Source organism: Drosophila mojavensis, unplaced genomic scaffold (genome assembly GCF_018153725.1).
Source record: "Drosophila mojavensis isolate 15081-1352.22 unplaced genomic scaffold, ASM1815372v1 contig_36, whole genome shotgun sequence".
Classification (NCBI taxonomy): domain Eukaryota; kingdom Metazoa; phylum Arthropoda; class Insecta; order Diptera; family Drosophilidae; genus Drosophila; species Drosophila mojavensis.
In genome coordinates, this window is record NW_025318858.1 from 23485497 (window position 1) to 23510692 (window position 25196).

General features: G+C 36.3%; 1 protein-coding gene across 1 annotated transcript; it reads left to right on the top strand.

The window, feature by feature from the left end:
• The first annotated feature begins 632 nt into the window (after nucleotides 1-632).
• LOC6577616 (T-box protein H15) lies at nucleotides 633-7471 on the top strand. Its single transcript, XM_002003531.4, has 4 exons — nucleotides 633-1183; nucleotides 3391-3829; nucleotides 5717-6002; nucleotides 6545-7471. Exons 1-4 carry the CDS (start codon nucleotides 967-969, stop codon nucleotides 7379-7381), a joined length of 1779 nt encoding a protein of 592 aa, XP_002003567.1. The 5' UTR covers nucleotides 633-966; the 3' UTR covers nucleotides 7382-7471.
• Nucleotides 7472-25196: the final 17725 nt, after the last annotated feature.

Sequence of the window (25196 nt, forward strand, 5' to 3'; positions counted from 1 at the left end):
AAGTTGTCTAAAACCCCGAACTAACAAAAAATAACGAATACTTACAACACAAAGGAAACATGAAAAACCGCAAGCAAAACGTTTGCACTTCATAAATGCCACAACGTGTGCTAGAGCGAGAGCGAACGCTAAAGCGCCGACATTTTTAATTGTAAATGAGTTATGACGACGACGTCGACGTCGCAGCCAGCAAGAACATCTCTCTGCACAGCGCTGCGACCGCTGAGTGGCCATCAACGCCGTCGCTGCTCACTCCCACTCAGTCACACTCAGTCCGCGGCAGCGCATGCGTGCGAGTGCAATGACAGGCGACACGTACATGTGTACGCCTAATGGCTGTCACGCTCTTGCGCACACACCATACCGCAACCCCTGCGCTCAAATAGCAAATATGAGTTGAATATGTTCCAGCTGAATTCGCTGCGTCTGCTGCTGTTTGCCCGTTCGCACTTGTGCAAGTTCAGTTAGCTGTGCTGTACATGCATCCATCTCGCTTTCACTTGCTCTATGGTTAGTTGGTAAACTGGTTTCCCGCTGCCATTCGTCGCTGCTGCTGCCGCTGCCGCTGCTGGTTGCTTTTTTTCGCAGCCACAACACGTTCCCTCACAAATTTCCAACACACAATTCAGTTCGTCGTCGCCTGTCTTACGTAGCGCACACACTCAATTCGCGTTGCGCTGCATTTTTTGCATTCTACTCAAAACTCGCGTGAGTTACAACACTTGCTCAACACACTGTCTCCGTGTGTGTGTATGTCTGTGTATATGTACGTGTGTACGTGTGTGATCTAGTGTATTTATATGTGCGTGCATATGTATTGCATTTACAGTTACAATTACAATATATATACAACAATGCAATAAATTTGATTTAATTAGTGCTAAATTCAAGTTCAATCATATTTAGCTACGAAAACTCTATCTCGCAATTCTCTATAAAAAGCTTAAAGCTAAGAGCTCTACCAAAATGCTTGTTGGCTCGCATCCGTATCTATGCAATGGCGCTCTGCCGCCCGTCGCACCCACCAGCAACAACACCAACAACAATGCAGCCACGGCAACGCCAACAACAACAACAACGGCTGGCAACAAAAGTGCCGCCGGCTCAGCAACGGATTTCTCCATAGCCGCGATTATGGCACGCGAAGATGCCTCCAGTCGCGAGTCCTCGGTGCGCAGTGCAAGTAAGTTGAACAAAAAGAGAACCAAATAAAGATGAAGGAGAAGAAGAGAAGCAGAAGAAGAAGTAGAAGTAGAAGCAGAAGGATATAGTATTTATATATGGATATGAGATATTGGCTTATAGGTCGAGCTTACGAAGTTTGAAAAGAATTCAAGAATGTTGTATATATTTTGAAATTGTTTATAAATGTGTAAATATATAAAAGACAAAGCATATACAATATATAAATATCATATTAGCAAACATTCTGCATTGGGAGCTATCAAGCAATTTTAAGCTCAATTTAAACAAAACATTTTAAGAAGCATTCAACGGTAGTTTAACTACATTTAATTTTAAAACGATATTGTGGAAAGCTCTGACAGCTTAACTAATATTAAACTGGCATTTAGTGTAAAGAATCTTACAAAATTTTTTATGTGATTATAAAGCTTTTCATTAGTTTTCTTCTACTAACAGTTTTATTTTATAATTTCCTATATCAATTTCTGAATTCCTGTATATATGTCTTTTTTTATAAAACATTTCACTCAAATCAGCGCATTTCAGCTAAAGCTTCAACAATTCTCACATAATTTAAGCTTGACAAACTTGCAAATTGCTTTAAGAGCACGACAAAACTATAAATCATACAGGGAGAAAGTGAAGTTCGGCAACACTGGGAGCTCCTTATAGAGTGTGTCTATATAGGTCTATGAATATCGAAAATATTCATATACTATGATCATGCTCTATATATATGTCATATGCAAATTCAACTTGAAATAAGCTTAGACAAGAGTTAAGCAGCATACTTACTAAAATATGATTAATAAATATTTCATTTATATTGAAATGATAATCAAAGTACATCAAATTCATAAGCTTTATGGAAAATCTGATCTCAAGACTAGATAAATCATTTATCAAGCATTTATTCATATGTCTAGCTAGACTGGATATAAAAATTAAATACAGCCATACAAGAAAACGAAAAACTGCGAAAACGAGCTTACAGCTCAATAAAATGTCGCCAAAAATAGCCGACGGATAAAAAAGCTAAAGCTACTGCAACATTACTCAATTATTTATAGTGCTTAATATTTTAAATTCGCCAAAAACGAAACTTTTCAAACCTCAAGCTGATCTTAATAATAAAATTCCTAAGCAATTCTCATATGAAATCAACTTCAAGCCCAAACAAAAAGCAGTCAAAGTAAACAAGCAATACAGTTAACAACAACAAAAATCTCTATAGTTCAGCTACTAAATAATTATAAACAATTAACAAGCCAAACACAAAATATGATAGATAAAAACTTGTTTCTAGAGCAGCCGACGGCAAATGCAATTAAAGCTAGCTGAGACATAAAAAACAGTTGAGCAAAAAGTTAACTTAGTTTAAAGTTAGCTTAATAATACAATAGATTGTTAATTATGCTAATTTGTTATTAATTCCATAACGAGGCGCAAAAATAAGCGACGGCAAAATGAAATATTTATTAAACATGTGCATAACTAAACAAATTGAATATTATTATTTAGTAAGCTGAAAAAAAATAATTAAAAAACAAAAGCAAATTTTTTATGCTGATTTTGCATATGAAACGAAAGACAGCTGAACAGAGGCGGCGACTAAAAAGTGGGCGTGGGTTGGAGTAAAGCACAAACAGTACAGACAAACTATATAAATAAGATATATATATAAACATATATATATAGCAATCTATCTTGCAATTTCATTAAAAATAGATAAAGCTTAGTAAGTTTAATAAACTGAAACTTTTATTTTGGTTTTGCCTTTGCTCTGAGGCTTTGTTTGTTTTGTAGTTGAACGAGTTCACAAAAAAAAAAGCAAAAAACTGAACAAAATTGCAATTGCAGCGATTTTGTTAACTTGTTTTAATTGCCAATTTACCAAACGTAGCGGAAATTGTGACGACGGCCTGTCTGCCACAGTCAAAATCCGAGACAGACACACTGAGAGAGTGAGGAAGAAAGAGAGAGAGAGGGAGAAGTAGAGAGGGAGTGGTAGAGGTAGAGAAAGGTAGAATCCAGAGCGCGCGCTCGCAGCACTCAGCAAAGTCAGCAACATGGCTCGCAACATTGTTGCCGCAACATGCTGCGCGCTTTTCTTTTCTGTTTTTCGATGCAGTTAAATAACAATACTTTCATTCAATTTGCGCGCATTCGTTTTAATTTTCAATTTACCCAATCCAATTTTCCCAGGTCCCATTTCGGTTGAGGACGAGGTCGATGTGGATGTCGTTGATTGCAGCGATGCTGAAGAGCCGCCAGCCAAGGCGCGTCGCTTGAGTCATCATCACACTAATCATCATCATCACCATCACAATAACAACAACAACAATAATAACAACAACCATAACAACAACAACAACAATAGTGTGTCACACAAAAGTCGCAACGAATCACAGCTAAACACCAGCTCCACATCAAGCCAAGGACGCTGCTCCACACCGCCCCAATCGCCCGGCACTGAGGACAGCGAGGAGCGGCTGACACCCGAACCGGTCCAAAAGACACCCAAAATCGTTGGCTCCTGCAACTGTGACGATCTGAAGCCGGTGCAATGCCACCTGGAGACCAAAGAGCTGTGGGATCGCTTTCACGAGCTGGGCACCGAAATGATTATCACCAAAACTGGCAGGTAAGAGCGAGACAGAGTATAAGAGAGAGAGAGAGAGCTGTGCTACAAATAATTATTAGTTACAACAATCAGCTAAACAGTTAGCAGACAGTGTAAACAAGCTATACTTAAAGCCAAAGCAAATCAGTTAAACGAAAGAAAGTGCAAAAGTATCAAGAGAAAAGGGCCAAAATAATACAACAATTGATTTAGACTATAGTTGGATAGTGGGAGGTTTGTTTATTTATCCCTTAATATAAAATCTTATACAAGTATAGTATTTAAAAGCAGTTGTCTACTGCATTCTGAAATAGCAAAAAGCTAGATGAAAAGATCTTAGATTACTGTATTTATATAATTCATATAATATTCAACATTTTCGATATTTTATATCATATAAAATTAGTTGAAATATAAATTTTAGATATTGAATATTTGTTTAATCCTAATATATATTTAAACTGAAAAAATACCTTTTCGTCTTAAAGTTTTAGTTGCAGTATTAAGTAGACAGCGCTTTATAGATATCATATGAAATAATTTCATTATTTACTTCTTTTACTTACTTGTTCCCCTATTTCCTTTGCTCAGAAGACTCGCAGAAGTGCTTTGTGTTTTAGCATATTCACAATTTCCCCAAACACATTTCACCTGCAATAATATGGAAAGAAAATTTTATATGTTGATTATTATTGAAAGTTTTAGTTATTCAATTAGAGTTTTCATTAAATAAAAATTGTATTTTCTATACATTTTACAAATCGTATTACATATTTAAATGCAGCAAACTAATTTGAAATGTATTATTAAGTATATGAGCAGCTCTCTTAATAAGAATAAGCGTGATAGGCATATTATATACCCTATCATGTGCTATGTATCGATTGCTATAACATTACCTCGCCCATTCGCCCTGTTGAATATTTTAAAATTATACATCACAAATATTTAAAAAAAAAAAAAAAATCCTACACGAATTGTCTCTTTCTCGAATTGATTTCCAACTAAGAATCTCACCCACTCACCCAAAATAAATCAATTTCTTTGCCTTCCTTGCCCACTGCTTCAACTTCTTCGACTCTGCCAATCATTAGCCTTCTATCAATCTAGTCCGAGCTCTTGGCATGTCAAATTTTTGCAATGTCAACACAAATTTCATGCAGTTGCACGCATAAAAGCAAAGCAAGGGAAACACATTTGAGCCGTGTGCGGTCCGGTCCCCAGGTTACAATTGCAAAAGATTTTTTTTGCTTTGCGATCTACCTGTGCAACCACAGTAGAGTGATGTTTTTTTTTTCGGTTTTTGTTATTTGGGCGTTGCTCATGTCAGCAGGCGAGGAATCAAGGCTACAATGACCACGGGTTGTCCACACCTAGCTCCCACACAGCTGACCACACAGAGAGTGAGCTAGTTAAGGGCCCAAGAGATAGATTGAGAGAGAGAGAGAGAGAGAGAGAGGGAGGGAGTGAGTGTGAGAGGGGACACACACACGCACCTAGCTCTATTTAATGATATTGTAAAAATCACACCTTAGAGCACACACAGACACACACACGCAGCAGACAGCAGACGAGACGACGTAGAAGAGACAATCAGGGCGGTCCCCTGGTTATGTCACACGCAGCCTTCGAGCGCATTAAAGCCACAGGATGTCAGTCCTAAAGAGTTCCCACCTATTGTTCGCACTTGTCACAGCAACAGCAACTGGGGAAAATAGAAATAGAATCGAGAAATAGAAAGCAACCAGAATAATAATAATATTTCCACTCTTTTTAGTCGGGGTTATAAATTTCCCAGCTGAAATTACTTGTTTGTGACTTTAATTAATAACAAACTGAAAATCTTATGAAATTCCTTTAAATAAAATCTCTTTTTTTCTTTTCCTCCTTTCATCATTCTGCTTGCAGACGCATGTTCCCCACGGTGCGCGTCTCATTCTCTGGGCCATTGCGTCAGATCCAGCCAGCCGATCGCTATGCCGTGTTGCTGGATATAATACCGATGGACTCGAAACGCTATCGCTATGCATATCATCGCTCTGCTTGGCTGGTTGCCGGCAAAGCCGATCCAGCGCCGCCCGCCCGCCTCTACTCCCATCCGGATAGCCCCTTCAGCTGCGAGGCGCTGCGCAAACAAGTTATCTCCTTCGAGAAGGTCAAGCTGACTAATAACGAAATGGATAAGAACGGACAGGTGAGTTCAGATGCGAGATCAGACAGAGACAGACAGATATTGAGGGAGAAAGAGAGAGCAGAGAGAGAGAGAGAGAGAGAGTGTGTGCCAAGATCTCTCTGTTTGAGATTGTGGGCGCGATAGACGCGTGTTAAATGATTGATAATTGTCTGAGGATCAGCAACGTATGCTAGCAACATGAAAAGGTTAGCTAGAAGGAAGGGAAAGATATATTTATAAATCTGAAGTATCATATATTCATAAAACAATATATAAATTTAATCATATTATGCTTCTTTGATCTTTATGAAACATATATTCATATATTCATGCCTAATAGGCATTTAGATTTTGAGCATAATGTATTAATGAAGAGTAAAATAAATAAAATTAAATAATATATATTTAATTTTCTATCAAAATCTATTCACACATTCTCAAAGGCACCTCAAAAATACTTCTCTAGAGACATACACACACATACATACACCATAATTTCCTGAAATTTTACACACAACTAACGTTCGATTCCTTTCCATCTTCTCTTCCCTCATCCTACTTAGATTGTGCTCAACTCGATGCATCGCTATCAGCCGCGCATTCATCTCGTGCGCCTGTCGCATGGCCAGAGCATACCCAGCAATCCCAAGGAGTTGCAGGAGCTCGATCACAAGACCTATGTCTTCTCGGAGACCGTCTTTACGGCTGTGACGGCGTATCAGAATCAGCTGATAACCAAATTGAAAATCGACTCGAATCCATTTGCCAAAGGCTTCCGTGACTCGTCGCGCCTCACCGACTTCGATCGCGATCCAATGGAGGCACTGCTGCTGGAGCAGCAGCTGCGCTCGCCGCTGCGCCTCTTTCCCGATCCGCTGATGCAACAGTTTGCCGCCCAACAGGGCGCCGCCGATCCCGCTTCGATGGCGCTCTTCGAGAAGGCGCGTCAGCATCTGCAAATGTTTGGCGGCAATTCGCCGTACGCCCAGCTCATGATGCCGCAAATGTATCAGGCAGCAGCGGCAGCACCACCGCCGCCCGGCCTCGGCGCCTTTCACATGTTCCAGCAGCAATGGCCGCAGCTGACGGCCGGCTTTTTGGCCAGCGCCAATCAGCAGGCCGCTGCCGCCCAGGCCGCCGCTCAGGCGCAGGCGCAAGCGCAGGCGGCGGCCGCTGCGGCCATGGCCGCCAATCGCACACCCCCGCCGCCGCCCACAGCCTCCACGCCCTCGTCGACATCGTCGGGCTCGCCCTCGCCCGATATGCGACCGCGTCAATATCAGCGCTTCAGTCCGTATCAGTTGCCCGCGCAGGCTCAACAACAACAACAACAACAGCAGCAGCAACAGCAGCCGCCGCCCACAGCGGGCTCGCCAGCCTCGCGCAGCCCCGCCCACTAAACGCTGGCATAGGCTGCCCAAAAAAAAACAGTATTAATCCAAAAATAAAATTCAGAAATGAAAATGAGCAGATGAAAAAAAAAAAAAAATCAACTAACTAAATGTTGTAAATTATTTGTTATCCATTAATTCCCTCGCGCTCTCACTCTCGCTTCCCCTCTCTATCTCTCTCACTCTCTCGCTCTCTTTGTGTTGTAAAAAATTTCAACATTTTCGACCCGTGTACAGTTAGAAAATTTTAGCTTAAAACATATTGTAAAAAGTGTTTAAGTGTTGTTTGAAAACTCATCTCAGTGTAAAGTTTAAACAAAATTCGAAAAAAATCAATTAAAAAAAAAAACAGTAAATTAAAGCTTCATCTCCTGTAAACACTAAATGTTAGTTATGCTATAGCATAAAATTATATATATAAATATAAATAATAATAATAATTATATATGGCTAGTATTAATATATAAATTCATAGACGCTTCAGTTAGTTTTATTTATATGGAAATTTCTTATTTAAGTTTCGAGCAAAAATTTGGCAAACAATAAAAAATTATTAAATCAAAATAAGAAAATTACAAAAATAATAAAAAAAAAAAATGATATAAACATTAGAATAATATGTTTCAACAGTGTGAAAAAAAACATGAACAAAATATTTAAAGAAAATTTATTAAAAAAAAAAAAAAAAAAAAAAAAAAAAACAAAAAAACTAAATATGTGAAAAACAAAACAAAAATGGTCGTTTATTAAAATTAATTTATTTTTACCAATATTTTAAAATTTACAGAAAAGCTTGCAGATGAAAAGCTTCAATCATGGGCAGCAGAAATTATAAAACAATTTTGGAAGTATTTTTTTGTTGTTGTTTTTTTTTTTTTGTAAAAGAGCAATACAAATGCTACAAGAAATATTTTAAATAAAAACAAAAAATAATTTAATAGAGAAGACATTAATAATTAAACGCTATTCAAAATTTGTTCCCATATTTAATTTGGTTTGATATTTCAACAAGGTGCATAAATTGTCTTTAAAGAAAACTGGAACCCAAAGTTAAGTAAAAAAAAAATGACCACAGTTACTTTTTATTCAACTAAAATAAAAGAGAAATACAATAGTTTCCATTACAATTAAAAAAAAACTCTTCCGTCAAATAAAATTTCTAGCATTTTTTCCGGCACTTTCAAGAAAATGCATAAATTACATTTTTAAAGCCGAGCAAAAACACTTGAATTTAACTATCCAAATATCCTGCGCAGTCAAAGTGGGAATTTCTCACACGTCTGCACTTGTTTCGTCACACTGTGCACTCAGCATATCCTGCATGCCGAGGACTCTTTCTAGCTCCAACATAATAGGGCAAGCTGGGACAGAGGCAGACGCACTGAAATGGGCTTAAATAGAAGTCAAGGCATGGGCATACGCATAGGCGTAATTCCTTAGTTGGCAGTGAGGCATGCGGCAGAACAAATTGAAACCAGGCAGCAAGAGAAAGAGATGAAAAGTGGAAAGGGAGACAGAGACAGGCAAATAGAGTGAGGCAAAACAGCAGCATGGGGAATACAAATGTTTAACGAATGCATTTTCATGGTCACTCAAAGTGAAATTCTTGATGTTGAGAAAACTCGCTGGGCTCGTTGGGCTTGCTCGTCGCTCGTTGTGGAAAGGCAGAAACCAGAGAATTCGTTTGACACGCTCAACAGTTCGATGAATGATGCGTCTGTCTATCGGCGTCTTGTCAGACCCAAAGACTTGTGAATGAAGCGTAGCCAAAGAGCTATTGAAAGTTCAGTCAATAAATCTTAGGCATACAAAATATTATTTTGATAGCTACTATGTATGGAAAACAAAGAGAGAAATGTTCTGCAACCCTCCGAAAGGCATTTAACAATTATAAAGAAATTAACTTTTAATGTGCGTTAGGATAAAGATCTTAACACAATTATCTGAGGAACTTATTGAAAAAGGGCCAAATTATAAATATATATATATGGTAGGCTGTAATTACGTAAAAGGTGTTATCGACATTTGTCTATCTGGCACCTAGCGTGAACCCCTCTATGTACCTAGCTGCTTTATCAGCTAAAGTCAATCTACTCAGCAAAGTTAATTACAAACTAATCACAAGAAAATGAAGCAAGAGAGAAACAAATAAAACATTAGGCTATCTGGCAGTGAAAGATCTGAACAGTGGCCAGCCATATAATCGGAGGGAACATAATGCTATATGCACATGTCAAAATGTCATAGCTAATTTATAAGCAAGGCCGCCAGAGATCCATGTACTTCCACTGTCAAAACAAACACGAAATTCATGGGAGCAGACGGCGAGGAAGTGGAGTATGTGAAGAACTTTGGCTCCCTTTGGCATAAATTGTGTCTGCGCTCGCTTTGGCGTTCCTTTGGCGTTCCTTTTGGCGTTTCATTTTAATTTGAATGTAAATGAATGCTGCGCGACATTGGGCGCCCAGCCACATGGGAGCAGCTGTGAATGTGTCTGAAAGTTCTTTCAGTCCCTTCTCCCCCACAACGACGACGACATCTCTACCAACTGCTCCTCCCCCTACTCACGCCCCACTGTACACACCCACAAATCAGCGTTGGCAGGCGACACACAAGACAGACCGACGGACAGAGAGACAGACAGACCATGCGACAGGGTGTCAGTCGAGTGTGGGGGGAAGGGGGGCTCGTTGGGGGCTTTTGCAGGTCTTGAGGTTAAATGTCAGCAGGCGCTACAAAACAGTGACAAAATATTTAATTTTTGGGGCGTTTGTAAATATTTGAGCCACTTAATTGGCGGGGCTGGCTGCAATGTTGTTGTCTGCCCCCCCGCCCCATTGATTTATGAACTCGAATGGTAAACGGTTGGGGGCGTAGGGCAACGGAACTATATGCTAAGGCTAACTGAACTAACAGTCATTTTGGTATATCCGAAAATTAATTGGAGTTGTATAGAAGTTGGAGTGAAGTTTGCTTCAAAAATAAAATAAAACTAAAGTGAAAATTAAAATAAATAAAGTAGGTTAAATTCGTAAAGAATATGGAATACATATTTTCTAAAAGTTGATTAATTTTTTACAATAACTTTATTTTATATATTTTAATTTTTTTTTTTTTTTAAATTATTATTATAAAAAGTATCATTTATTTACTTTAATTAATATATTTAAATTATATTTACATTTTTATCACTCAATATACATGAGTTCTATATGTTGATAACACAGTGATTAATAATTGAATATATATTTTAAATTAAGATTAATGTATATTAATTATTATTTGCATGTTTTATAAATTAAGTAAAATTTTGAATATTAATCTTGTTCACCTGGAATATTTTATTTAAATTACCATTAATATAAATTATAATATATATAAGTAAATAAATAAAATTTGATTTCTTAATATATATTAAAATGTAATTATTATTATTGCGTTTTTTTATTTTAAACATTTTTATATATTAATTTAACAACTCTTACTTTTTTTTATATATATAAACGATGCTTTAATAATTATATATATTTTCAATTATTTGTATATTATATTATTGCACACTTGAACTCCCCTAACTTTATGCTTACACTGCTTCTGCTATCTGGCCCGTGCCTCTTCTTTGTTTTCTTTTTGCGCTGTTTGCCCTTATCACACTTTGTGCAGCTGTGGGGATGACATTTACAAACTGAACTGGGCAATCAACGCGCCGCTGCCACGCCCCAATCATTAACCCGAACATGACCAGGCAAACACTGTTTTGGGCCCTAACGGTAGATGGCCAGCACAGCAACAACAACACATGCAACATTATGCGGCACGTGCTGCGGCAATTGCCACGTGAGTGTGCCGGAGTCCATTGGGCAATAAGCTAGTTGAAGAGCCTCGGCGGCTCCATAACCTGCGCCATGATGACGCTGCCAACGCTTCTGCCGCGCTGGCGTCTGTCAAGTGAAAATTTGTAGAAATTAACGTTTTTTTTTTCTCCCTTCCCATTTCCATTCCCATTCTTTTTATTTGTAATCAAATGAAATTGCAGAAAAAAATCAATAAATTTTAAAAGACAAACTCTGTCATGCTATATCGAACTAGAGATCTATAAGGTTTTCTTACCCATATACATACATATGTATATCTATTGTTTTAGGGCCCTTTAATGACTTTATAAACACACACATCAACGAAACATGTCAAAGACAGAAGAAAAGAAAAACGTTCCCTGACACAACCACAACTGTCAAGCTAATTGAACAGAGACAGATAGAGAAAGAGAGAGAGAGAGAGAGAGAGGGAGAGAGAGAGAGAGAGAGAGAGAGAGGGAGGGAGGAAAATCAATTAGATAGCACTGGACGCGGGCCAGTTTCGTTTGATGGAAAAACTCATATATCATTAACAATTTTCATGTCATATTGCATTTACGTGTGACGTCTTATAAGCCCCCTGCCCCTCCCCTTTCCCACAACCAAATCGAAATTCCCAATCGAATCGAGGCAGACAGACAACCGTGTGCACATTCATCAAATATTCAAAATATAATATTTTACATGAAATCAATTTTCCAGAAGGCAAGCACAAAATTAGGCAAAATTGTCCGACCACGCCCCCTCTCGACAACTGGCGCTTCTATATAATTACAGTTGACCGGACAAAAGACGTTAGAAAATTGATTTTCTTTTGTGAAAGGCGCTTTATTGGCTTCCATTGAAGGGGCGTGTGAGGCCGTTGAGGTTAGCGTTGGCCAAAAGCAAAGCAAAGGCTCTTGCAAAGGGTTTATTTTCGGTTTACGGAAGAGAGGAAAGTCAAAAAAAAAAAAAAAAAAAAAAAACAACAACAGCATAAGGCTGCAAAGCAAGTAAATCCCATTCTGTCCCTTTGCTGAGCACTTAATGCTGCTCTAAATGAGAAACTTTTTGCTCCAAATCCTTGTGGTCAACGTCTGACGAAAATAACACTCGTTTAAGCGACTAAATGTGTTGCCTTGCGTTTGTGTGTGAGAATACCCTGTTAAAACAGTGACAAAAGAGTTTGAGAGACTCAATAAATGTATGATAAATACAACTAAATGACTATTGGGGAGATGGCGAAAGATTCTGAATCATCGCATCATAAAATCAAAATGCTAATACTTTCTATAAAGATCTAAAGATCAAAATTATATTTTTAGGTTTTAGGCTTTACTTAAATATAGATCGAAGGAAGTGTTCATAGTAAATTGCCTGCATATTTAAAACTGATCAAATAAAATTGTATATATATGTATATATTTTATAGCTTTAAAGATTTTATAATATTTTTGATTTTAAAGACAGATAAAGACAGCAGGAGAGCTACAAATTCTTGCCCTACACCCACATCCAGGGTATCTAGTATATCATACACACAGAACTCTTTACTCTTTCAGCCTCTGCTGGTTTTATTTGCTGTTGTTTTTGGCAATTGATTAAAAGGCTTAGCATTCGAGACAATCGGCTATTTCTGTGGAGCTCTGGTGCTCTGGAGCACAGCTAGTGGCATTAGTGGCAAATTAGTATCTGGCACTTTGGGTATACGGTTAAATGTTGGATGCCTAATGTGTGAGTTTATGGCTGAAGCCGAAAAACCAAATATGGGATTAGTGCTACACATTGCGGAAATTCATTAGGAGCTGAAATAAATGTGCTCAATGTGTAAATAATGAAATTAAATAAATGAAAATCAAATAAAAAAAAAACAATTTGAATTAACTTAACTTAAACTTAAGATATTTCAAGAAATATCAATTAAGTTTATAATGAATTTAAATTTGCTGTTAAAAGTCTCAACAAAGTATTTATTAAATTTTAAACAAAACTCATGCAATAACCAAAATGTAGGTTTCCATTGGACATTAATTTAATGGAGTTTTTTTAAAATTCCCAATGCTGGCTTATGAATTCTCATAAATTCTGTGATATGCAAAAAGTAGATATATTTTCTGCTATACGTTATTATTCACGTCGACTACTTGTATACTCTTGCGAGAAATTTTTATAGCTGTTTAATGAAATATAACATGTATTATAAAACAGCATACAACATATATATATAAAATATATTCTGATCTGATCATTAAGAACTGAACTGATATGACCCTGATTTTTTATATGTTTCATAGCAAACGAATATTTTAAATTTTCAAATATTATTTATGAAGTTTCTCATAGAAATTATCTAGAATGCAGCAGCATAAACAATATTGCTATCATATTAATAGATGTAAATGAAAACTCAACTGGGATATGAAAAGTTTTATAAAAATTTTACCACAGTAAATATATTATATATATATAGTATGTATGTACATATATTATATATATAGTATGTGTGCTACATCCGATAGCAAATAGTGTATAAATAATTCAACAAGTCGCATTCTGTGGTGCTTTTAGATTTTGCCTGTTTCACATTGCTCAAGCTGAAATTTATTAATTTCTATGATATACGTTGACACTTTGATGAAACGTTGCCATTGAATGCAGATAAGCATAAGATATATGATATGCCAGATACAATAACAACAACAAGAAGAAACAGCAGCAACAAAATGTTCAAAATGTTGAATACAATTTGTAAAACAAGCAAATGAAGCAACAGAAAAAAAAAACGACAAATATTAAATGAAACCAAAACGTGTTGCGAGCACATTTAAATAAATATATATATAATATAAATATGTATACATGTAAATTAAATATATACATATACCTTTCAAATTAACTCAAATTACGTTTCAAGAGGAAGTTAGGGAGCTGCATAACGACGCCAAACAACAACAACAACAACACTGACCAAAAATCGCATTAATATGCATAATAAAAATACAATAAGAACAACAATAATTTTAAAAAGATACAACACTTCATTAGCAGCAGACGACACAGCAATGAAATCTGTGGAAAATGAAAAAGAAGCAGACACGAGAGAGATATAAAAATATAAAAGTACAACAAGGTAAGTAGTAAAAATCTGCGGGTTCGACACGAAACTTAAAAAAAAAGAAAATAAAATAAAAAACGGTTTAATTCTTTAAAATATGCAAAAATCGTTAAAAAAAACTCAGCAGCAACAACAACCACAACAGCTAAAACTAGTCATAACAAAAACTTAAGAGGCAGATGATTTATGTGTGTGTGTTTGTGTGTGTAAAAGCCAGGCCAATGGGCTTGGCCAACATATCGATTCGATACGAAAAGGCTAAAACGAAGCATCAGAAAAAATATATGGAAAAAATTCTTTTGTTAATAATGTCTTAATAGAAATATTGTTGCAAAAATATGGTAAAAATAAACCAAACCCCGGCGGCAGAGAAACAGAGCGGAGGAAGTGCTCGACTAGCAGATGCCCTGTAATTTAATAGAAAATGTACTAAGACTAATTTAATGTTAGATATTAGATCAAATATTATTTATACCCGGATGAAGAGCTTTGCAAGACTATAGTATATAGGCAGACTAGTAGGTACCCCGTATTTTTATTTAATGTATATAATGTAATATTTCATAGACTGACTAGTGTACACTCTCTACATTAATTGTAAATGTTTCATATAGAACTTTTAGCTATTATCAGCTTCTAATTAGTCTGAAAAATTCCATCTACCTTATATTCCCCCAATCTAAAGTTACAGGGTATCATAACAACAATTAAATGATGACTACAAGTTGACAGAGTCATTAAGTATTTTGAAGCGAGCTTCGATTTCGCTCTTTGAACTTTGGGCAGGGCCAGTCCACAGAGCGGCAAAAGCTTCAAAACTTGAGCTTGTCTTCACATTGACTTTTTCATTATTGTTGTTGTAGTTTTTGTCGATTAATTCTTTTCACGCCCACAGAAACGTATTATGCCATATGGACAATTTTTTAGTTTTGCATTTTCTACTCAAATTTCAAGTAATTTTTTACATGGCCAAGAAGTCTGGAATTGACATTCTGAGAATTTGTTAAATGTATTTGAGAGTGTGGAGAACAAAATTTTCAAAATTAAGTTTGATGTGATTTATGTAAAGATTTTTTGATAGATATGCTTAGATATGATAGCGGAAATATGTTTTAACTATTGATTAGCGATTAAGATTAGCTGTAAAGAAACGTCTGCTCTTTGATTCCATTCGATGCTTAAGCAAACAAGTCTCTCAATCAAAACTTTGATTTTGACAAAGAATAAATTGATTATATTAAATAACAATTTTAAATTTTAAACAACAATTAAAATCTAATTTTAAAAAATAATTGTATTTTATTAAAGTTTTTTATTTTAAAAAATGAAGATATTTGCTTAAAAATAATTAGTTTATGAATTTTAAACTAGAATTTTAAGATAAATATGTAATATTTATTTTAAAAAAATATTTTGTATATGTGTTGCAATCTATTTATTCTCCGCAGCAAATAATTTTGCTATCACGGATATCCGGATGTTAAATATATGAGCATATGCTCTGTGTGTGTGTGTGTGTGTGTGTGTGTGTGTGTGTGTGTGTGTGTGTGTGTGTGAAGGTGACTACACATCGTTAGGCATTTTGAAAGTATTCCCAGGCATTGCTCATCGCACGAATTCAACCACCCAATAGTATATACATATATACATAAATATATCTAGCTGTAAAGCTAGAGTGGGTGCATGAAATTTTGATGGGAACTTGCTGTATGTCTGCGTTTGTAATTCTATTTGCTTGTTTTTTTTTTCAGTTTTGCTGCTTTTCCTCTCATTGAAATTATTGACAACACAAATGACAATTTTTGCAAGTATGTTGCACTTGTCTCATTATTGCCACATGTGTACGTGCCACGAAGCGGAGGTGATGCTTTTGCTGTTGCTGCTGGTGGTGGTGGTGGTGCACGCTTTTCTGCTGCCACTTTGATGTCTGGCCGAGTTTGGCACTTGTCAGTTTTATGGCTCAACATTTTTCCGATATGAACGCAAACGTGTGGGAAAATTATGGTCGAACGTTTTTCTGGGTGTCGATATGTAATTGCTAATTTCTAACTGAGTGTGTGCGTGTGCTTGTGTGTGTTTTGTTGGTGTGAGCGTATCCGTGTATGTTATGCGATATGTTTGGGAAAGTTTAAGTGTTAAAGAATGCATGCACACTAAGAGAAAAGAATGAATAACTTTCTAAACGATGCCAAAGTGAAGGAGAAAAGAAATCAAAGTAATTTAAAAGAGATTTTTTTTCAGTATATATAGGTTCTATGTCTATAGTAAACTGAAAAAGTAAATTACACTTGAATTGATCTACCAAAAATAATAATCAAGAAGAAGTGAGATCAAAGAACATTGGTAAATATTTCCTAATACTCCTTCAATATTTTTTTAATTTCTAAAAAATCGGATAAAATATTTAGTTTATAAATAAAAAATATCAGAAGTATAAAATCTTTTAAAATATATTAAAATTATTCGAACTCTCAGTTAATTTCAATTAATCAATATCTTTCTTTTTTCCAAAATCAGATTTTTCTACTTCTTTTTCCTTTCTAAGATTTTTCTGCTTGATTTACGAATATTTCAAACTACAATTTGATTTACCACACGTATGTTGTTTTTTTTTTCTCTCAGTGTAGTCAGTTTCAAGTGCAGGATATGCTTGTTGAGGGCAATCCTTAACGGGGTAATTCACGGCTACAATGTTTTGCGCCGGCTTCTAGCAGAGCCATGCAGTCTGGTATGTTTTAGTAGATCGGTCTGGAGCGCTATGCGATCGCATCTCTCTGTGTTGTGGTCTCTTTGGACTCTTTTGGACTTTGATGTTCTTTGGTTTTGCTATTGAAATGTGCAGAGCACATGTGGCGTGTATTGCGACTGTTTATTAACTACTAAAAATAATGGAAACAAGTAGTAAAAAGTATAAATTTACTATGTAAACAACAATGAGCGCTGAATTATGAATGAAGATGCGAGACAAGAGAGAGAGAGACAACAGATAGTACAAGTAGATATATAAATATCTTTATATATATATATATGTGTGTGTATATAATGTATTACAAGTTGAGCATAGGAAATCGTTAAGTAGATGTTTATGGACGTATTGCCCGGTTGCGCTTTGTGTGTGTCGCTTTCATGTGGTCGTCGTCACATTTGTTGCGCCCCCTTTGATGCCGTTAGCCGCAGGAGGAGGAGCAGGAGCAGGAAGAGAAGTAGGTGGAGTCAATCGAAGGGGCATGTCTGCTCTCTGATGTGGCAACAAATTGCACCGAAAGGTAATTATGACAAGTTATGTGCGGCCGTAAAATATGAATTCAGTCAAGGGTGGTCTATTAAATAGACATGATTCATATATAAATGCCCATATATATGTATAATCATACATACAGACACATAGCGAAAGTATATTTGTATAGAAAGCTTGCTTCAATTGCAATCATGAAACGCATAATCAAGTTATTAGCAATTTGTTACGCGTCAACAACTAAAACAAGCTAAAAGCGAGTGCTCCAATTTAGACAAACTAGACTGAAAAATACTCTTTAATATACTATGGAACAATGATCAAATTTCATGAAAATGTATTATTAATTTAAGAGAAAATATTAAGCACCTATATAGAGTAATTTCACAAAATCTCTTAATAATATTTACTATATGAGGCACTTCATATATTATTATTATGTTTATAATTTATAATTTATGTTTATCAAAGTTATCTAGCTATATATAGGGTATATATCTAACTACAATCGTATGCTCTATTTTCACCACGTAAGGGTCCCGTGAGGCATTTGCGTTGCGTGTTTACGCAACTACGACAAAAATCAAATAAAATATGTACAAATAATTTGCCATGCGTAATTTGTGCAAATAATATGCGTAATTGCCTGACGAGTTGCGACATTAAAAAGTATATGAGAGGAGAGCTGTGCGGGAGTAGGAGCAGTCTATATAGGGCTAGAGAGCGGGTTAAAGTCATTGCCGACGGCACATCAAAGCACACACACAGACACATGCACGCGATTTTCTTTAAACAAACTACTGAAAATTTATGTTTCATTTTTATGAGACTTTGAGACAATAAAATTTAAGGCCACAGGCGACAAAGTAAACACAACAATAAACAATTGATTGTAAAAACCTAACAAGACGAGGCAATAAATACACTATGCAAATGTAGATCAAGTAAAGGAGAGACTGTGAAGAGTGTATGCGAATTGGAGAGTAAGGTGCTGTAGGGAAAACAGAGTTATGGAATGGAAATATCAAGAGAAATGTTGTTAAATGCAATAGCTGAAGAAGGAATTGTGACACATAGTTAAGTAATTGCTGAAATAAATTTTAATATAGTATGTAATGTTAATGTCTGGACTATCTAGATATATGTTAAGCAAGATATCTTCAACTATAAACGCCTGAAAACATTCCTTTATTGCAAACAAAATAATAATAAAAATAATAAAAATAATAAAAATAAAAAAATTATAGAACATCTTTTATCTTAATTTTTTTTCTTTTTATTTTACTTTGAGGATATGTAAAAGATCAAATTTTTTAATGTTTTTTTTTAATTATATTTCATATAAACATATTAATAAAACCAAACGTTTTTAATAAAAAAAAAAAAATAATAATAATAATACTTTTTTCTTTATTTATTTATTTATTTTTTTCTTTAATATTTAGATATGAAGAACAAAATATATCAAAAACAAAATTAACATGTTAAGCAATAAATTGATTGCCTTCTGCGCAGCATATATGTATATACATTTATATTTTATATAATTAATATCACCATTATTATCAATACAATTTCAACACATTCACGTAGTGCACATACCCTAAACTAGACCAGAGCATATAACTCATGCCGAAGCCACATCAAAAATCAGTGAATCAGTTTGATGATTGATATACTGACTGACGCCTGACTGAGGCAAGTGCTAAGGCAGTGCCAAGGCGTGGGCGGCAACTGGAACGGAAGTAGTTACAAATGGAAAACCAAACAACCAAAAGCAAAGTCAACAGAATTGAGGAAAAGCAAATATATACATTAGGCGAGTGCGATTAAATAACTCAATTGGCAATTGCCTAGCGCGACAATCAGTTAAGTGCTCAATGCGAATGTACCTGGAGTACGAGAGCATCAGGATAACAGATCCTGGCGAACGTACTTCCATTTGTGTGTGTTTAGTGACCTTGGCCATATCAAGGCTCTGGCCAGAGCCATTAACTGCGTGTGGCAGCTCATTATGCACATTTTGGTCAAACAATGTCGCATTGATGGGCGAATGGGCCGGCAAATGGGTTTATGGCCCATTTACGTGTCCTTCGGTTGCTATGTGCTGTGTCCGGTAATGAGCAATGCCACGCCCTCCGTCACCTTGATTTTTAGTACACTTAGTACACTTACTCGTATGACATTTGACACGCGCATTTACAAAATTAATAATGGTATCTCTTCTTGGGCAACGCGTGTTCCCGGCCAATTCCATGGAAAACAAGGCAACCTTAAACTAGACTTTGACTTTTGCCTTTGGCCAGAGCATTTCAATGGCAACTGGCATCCGCGGGTGTCGCAGCGCTTGTAAAATTTTATTGATATCTTTTTGTCTGATCGATTCACAGTTCTTGGGCTTTTGTTCTCTCTGACTGTTTAAGTAGTCGTCGTGCTGTTGCAGTCGGAGGACACGCGCCAGGAGCTGGTGACAAGTTTTTCCTTTTGTCACCGAGAGCACTGGGAAAGTTTGACAAGCATTTAGGACACTCTCCTCAAGGTTGCCTCGAGCGAGCCAAATGACTATGCACTACCGGGGGGTGCTGGAGATATATAAATATTTACTATGCCAGAAGCCTGACACTAAAGTCCTTGAGAGTCTTTACTTAAGGGTTGCAGCGCTCACATTGAGACTAGCAAACAAATTTTTAAGTTTCAACTGGAGTCATTCTGAAAATACGATATTATATATATTTTCTTATATATTTATGGAATAAAATTATAAACTGAAAAATAAATTGATTTTTTTCTATATATGTATATGTAGGTAGGAGTGTCAAGATGTTCGATTTGTTTACATTTAAATTGAGACGACAGTAACTATGACTATATAACTATATACAGATCATATATAAAACCTGTATGTCATAATATAACATTTGTCATCGAAGGACCCGCCATACAAATTCATAGAATTCAAGCCAAGTTTGCATATCTTTGACATGCCTCCAGATCGTCAACTTCATGCACTTGAAATACAAAAAAAAAAAATATTCTGAGATACTTTTTACTGATATTTCCGCTCACTTCCTAACAAATGACTTTTTCTTGTACAATTCCCAGGACCCAGTCCTTTGGCCTAATCTTCCAGGAACAAATTTACTGGTACATCAACTAATCTGCAACTGTCAGAAAAATTACGTTACACGTGTATATAGATAAAGCCTGCCCCATATATCATTCAATCAGAAATGAGAATTTCAAATTCAAAGCTACCTGCCTTGATTGCGCCTTAAAAAATAACATCAACAAAATGAAAGAAAGAACAAGAGCAACGCCTTCGAACAGGGCACACTCGCTCCAGCACCTAGATCATTAAGAGTTGTTCGACCCACGTTGACGACGACTACTCCATAAGTTGTGTGTGATTAATGATTTCCAGCAAATAGAGGCACAAATCTGTGGCCCGAACCACAACAATAGGGAGCCAGAAGGCACACCTATTAACACCAAAGTCGAGGTTGGCCTAGCACCTACATGGCATACAGAGGATAGAGACTCTGGGAGACTGGCTTCCACGAAGCGAACAACAATTGCAGCAGCGGCAGCAGCAGCAGCAGCAGCAGCGGCAGCAAACAGCATTATTAATTACATGCATTAATTTCTGGCAACGGGGCAAGTGTTGCAATAGCTCTAGCTTCATATATATGGAGAGAGAGCGAGAGAGAGAAAACGTGAGCCAGGTTTTAGGCGCCACTGTTGATGGATTCGTGGCAAGCACTGTCTGAACTGTGATGTGATGAACAGCCGTCTAAATTATGGAAACGCGCCTGTCACCCGCTGAGAGACAAACGAAAAGAGCTCGACAACTGCCCAGTTAGACCCCACAGGCAGGCCGTGCAGCCCATGTGAACGAAAGAAACCTGTAAGTTTTAATGGTTATACATATAACGTAAAAAATGCCTAGTATATCATCTACACACACACACACACACAAAGACAGGTATACACTCACACTCATGCAGTGCAGCCGCCATATCGTTAATTTAATTTGTGCAATTTTGTGGCCAAATATTTTCCACACGGCCACAACTGCCAATAAAGCCCACGCAAGCGCAAACCTGGCAACTTGGTTGGCCAGTTAACCACCAACTGCACAAAATCTCAATTGCGACAAGTCTTCTATATATATATATATATATATATATATATATATATATATATATATATATATATATATATATATATATATATATATAAATATATTTATATATGTATATGCATCTCTTTCTGGCATAAGTTTTGCTTTGGTCGCTGAAAACAAGTTTTTCCAGTTTTTTGGCCAATTTTCTTTGTGCGCGCGCAATTTTTCATAATTATACCCTGTAATTTAGAGTGATGCATCAGTTTTAAGAACTAAACATGCACTTGAGAATGCATTTTTATCATTCTTAGACTTAGAAATATGAAATTCTTGGATTCAGTATAAATCTGATGCTTCTCTCCTTTAATATTTAAAGATAAATCAAATTTTCTAGCATTAAATTGCTGCAAAGTAAGAATATTATAATTTAAAAAAAGGATTATTAATAAAAACGACTACTTCAAAGTAAGAATATCATAATATATAAAATGCTAAGCTTGATCACTCAGGCCATTACTATGATAGCAAGCTATTTTTTTTTATTTTTTTTTTTATTTTTATTTTAAAAATATATACAATTCGGGAAATAGCACTTAGGATATATAAGACAATAAAATGGGATTTGGTATTATGATCAAGAAATTTTAGAAAGCAAACAAGACAGAAATTTTGCTATCCACAACGGAAGGAAAAAAGTTATGCTAAATTTAATAAATATAGTCCAGAAATAGAAACACTAATTTAGATGGCTGTTGACAGTGAAAAAGTAAATAATTAATCAAATAAATATTTATATGACCTTTATGTATAATAATTAAGAGAACAAAAAAGGCTAACTTGTGTCATATATTATAGATATTTCATATTAATGAATGATATCATTTTTTCTCAACTATCACTTGTAAGTCTCTATCAACTGATACTCCAGGGCATTTGCAGGTCCATCAGCTGGCACTTACAGCCTACTTGGCTACTTGTTTTAAAAAAGACACTTTGGCGCTTCCTGTTTGGCAGAGCGAAGGCAACACTTGAAGTTGCATTCGCTGCAATTTAGTTGCATTGTTTTTGTTGTGCACGCTGCACGCTTCCATAACAGCAAAACCCAAAATAAAATAATACACATAGATATCATATATATATCTGTATATATACATCCGATATAGTCAAACACACATTAGCACATATATACATATATTTATATTTAATTCACAAAAAGCTTTTTCGCAATTACTGTCGATAAGGCAAATGTGTTGTCTGTGTGAAAATTGTTGATCGAATTCCTGGAATTAACGCCAGCAGAACGGAAGCGCTTTTTGGCAACGTCGTCACTAAAAGACATTGTCGGATTGTTGCTGTTGTTGTTTTTGCTTGTTGCATTTGAATTTGAGTAACTGCTGCCTGACCCAATTTGTCAGCGCTTTGCAGCCGCTACAATTCTGTGTTATAAAATCAAAAAGTAAAATGTAAAAAAAAAAAAAGAGAATAAAGACAAAAAATAAATAAACCTGAGACGCTTTTGAGTTTGACGCGTGCCCGTGGCCAGCATGACATGCTACAAAAGCTTGTAAGAGAATTGTTTGTTTTTTTTTTCTTCTGCATTTCTCTTGTGTATTTTGTTGCACATCATTGTTGCAACATCAGCAGCAGCAGCAGCAGGCGCGTGTTGCATTCAAGTGCTCGATCGCGTCAGAGTCAAACTCTCGAGTGCTAATAAAATAAAAAATAAAAAAAAAACCCACAGAGTGACTGACAGTCTCAACAACAATCGTGAGTTATTGAGGCAGCTAATCTGGACTGGGCTGGGCTGGTCTGGCTGGAGATCTGGGCACGGGATTCGAGCCCTGCCTGGCCAACAGATCCTAAGCCTGTTAGACAGACAGGCGGCTGCGCATGAATTGTTGTTGCTGCTGTTGTTGTTGTGCGTGTGTACATATGTAAGTGTGTATGTGTGGGGTGCATAACAAACAAGCTATTTAACACCGCAACACAAAATGCTGAGCAATCGCCGCAATGAGACAGCGAAATACAAGCAACAGATCCACTGTAAAGCATGCTCCGCTCAGATATACCCAGTACATAGTTTTATTTTATATATGGTTGGCAAATCCAAATCAAAAGAAGTTTGTTCAAGCAGAAATCTCGTACAGATTTTCTAATCTGAGAGATCGAAATAAATATTGTGTTTCCCAGGCATCGATATCGATTCGATAGTGAGACACAAATAACATTGTTTTCCATAAATATCGATAGTTACCATAATCACAATGTGGCTATAATCGATATAAAACAGACAGGGTGACCATAAATGCAAATTGAATAAAATATTTGTAATATCTTTTAAAGTTTCGTATCAAGTGACATTCAATAACTAACTCCAATAACAACAACAATCACCGCCTGTACCGTTTACATACCTATGAAAACAACTTATATACTCACTGTAAATGCAAACAGGGTATCATCAGAAAAAATTACTGCAGAATACACACAGTTGAGATCTGAGATCTCTCTATAGAGATTCACAGCTTTAAAGTCTCCACACAGTGCCACAAAAAGTGTCGAAGATCAAAATCAGCAGCGTTAGCTGACGATGCCAAGGAGGGGCTATGGTCGGCGGTGGACGGGGGTTAGGTGAATTGATCGCGTCGATTAATTTGTCTTGCGCACACACATACACACAGTTATAGAAAGAGAGAACTGCGAGACCAGTGTCTGGGCAGCATGAGTCTGCAACATGTTGCCTGTGTAGCAAATGGAATGCACTTAATCACGATTAGTTGTAATCGATAAGCACAGTGAACCAACCAGCAACAGCAACAGCAGCAGATTCAAAACTTAGAAGCAACAGCAACAACAACAACAACAACAACAAAAACAAACATTAACTTAAATAAAATATATGTGAGAGTATTTTCTATTCGGGGTGGTCTACTATTTAAGCCATTTGCATATGAAAAGCTCAACACGGCGTTGCCTTAAATGGCTGCTCAATGATTTCAACATAATATTGTAAGGCATTGTTATGGCTGTCCTCCCCAGCCTCTTAGTTTTAACCTCCCCTCCCCACATCGATCAATGATAAATGGCGCAATTTATTAAAATCAACAAGCCCACATTCCATCCTACCTCCCTCCCCCACCTTGGAGCTGCTGCTCCAACTGTAGGTCTGCTCCTCTTGACCAACTCAATTCGGTGCTACTAATAATTTGGAATTTATCAACATTTGTTAGCCGCGATTATGAATGACGTGTGAGGCCAGAGACCGACCGGACAGAGGCAAAGCCTCGGCCAGGTAGCCAAATGGTCGCCAGCCAGCATCCAAATCACTAAAATCTCTTGTATTCATTCATAAAACGTTGCGCCGCGGGTTGCCTTTCATACAAAAAGAAACGAAGCCTTATGCAAAAAAAAAAAAAAAAAAAAAAAGGTATTTGTTTTCAATTATTTTATCTGTTTGCATTAAAAAACATGTATTTCCAAAAGAGAAATATATACATATATGAATTTTTTGCTTT

What these genes read in the sequence shown, in the direction of transcription:
- LOC6577616 (XM_002003531.4), top strand. Translation starts at nt 967, where the DNA reads ATGCTTGTTGGCTCGCATCCGTATCTATGCAATGGCGCTCTGCCGCCC. An exon ending in ATTATCACCAAAACTGGCAG is followed by an intron (nt 3,830 to 5,716) that starts GTAAGAGCGAGA and finishes TTCTGCTTGCAG; the next exon opens with ACGCATGTTCCCCACGGTGC. An exon ending in AAATGGATAAGAACGGACAG is followed by an intron (nt 6,003 to 6,544) that starts GTGAGTTCAGAT and finishes CATCCTACTTAG; the next exon opens with ATTGTGCTCAACTCGATGCA.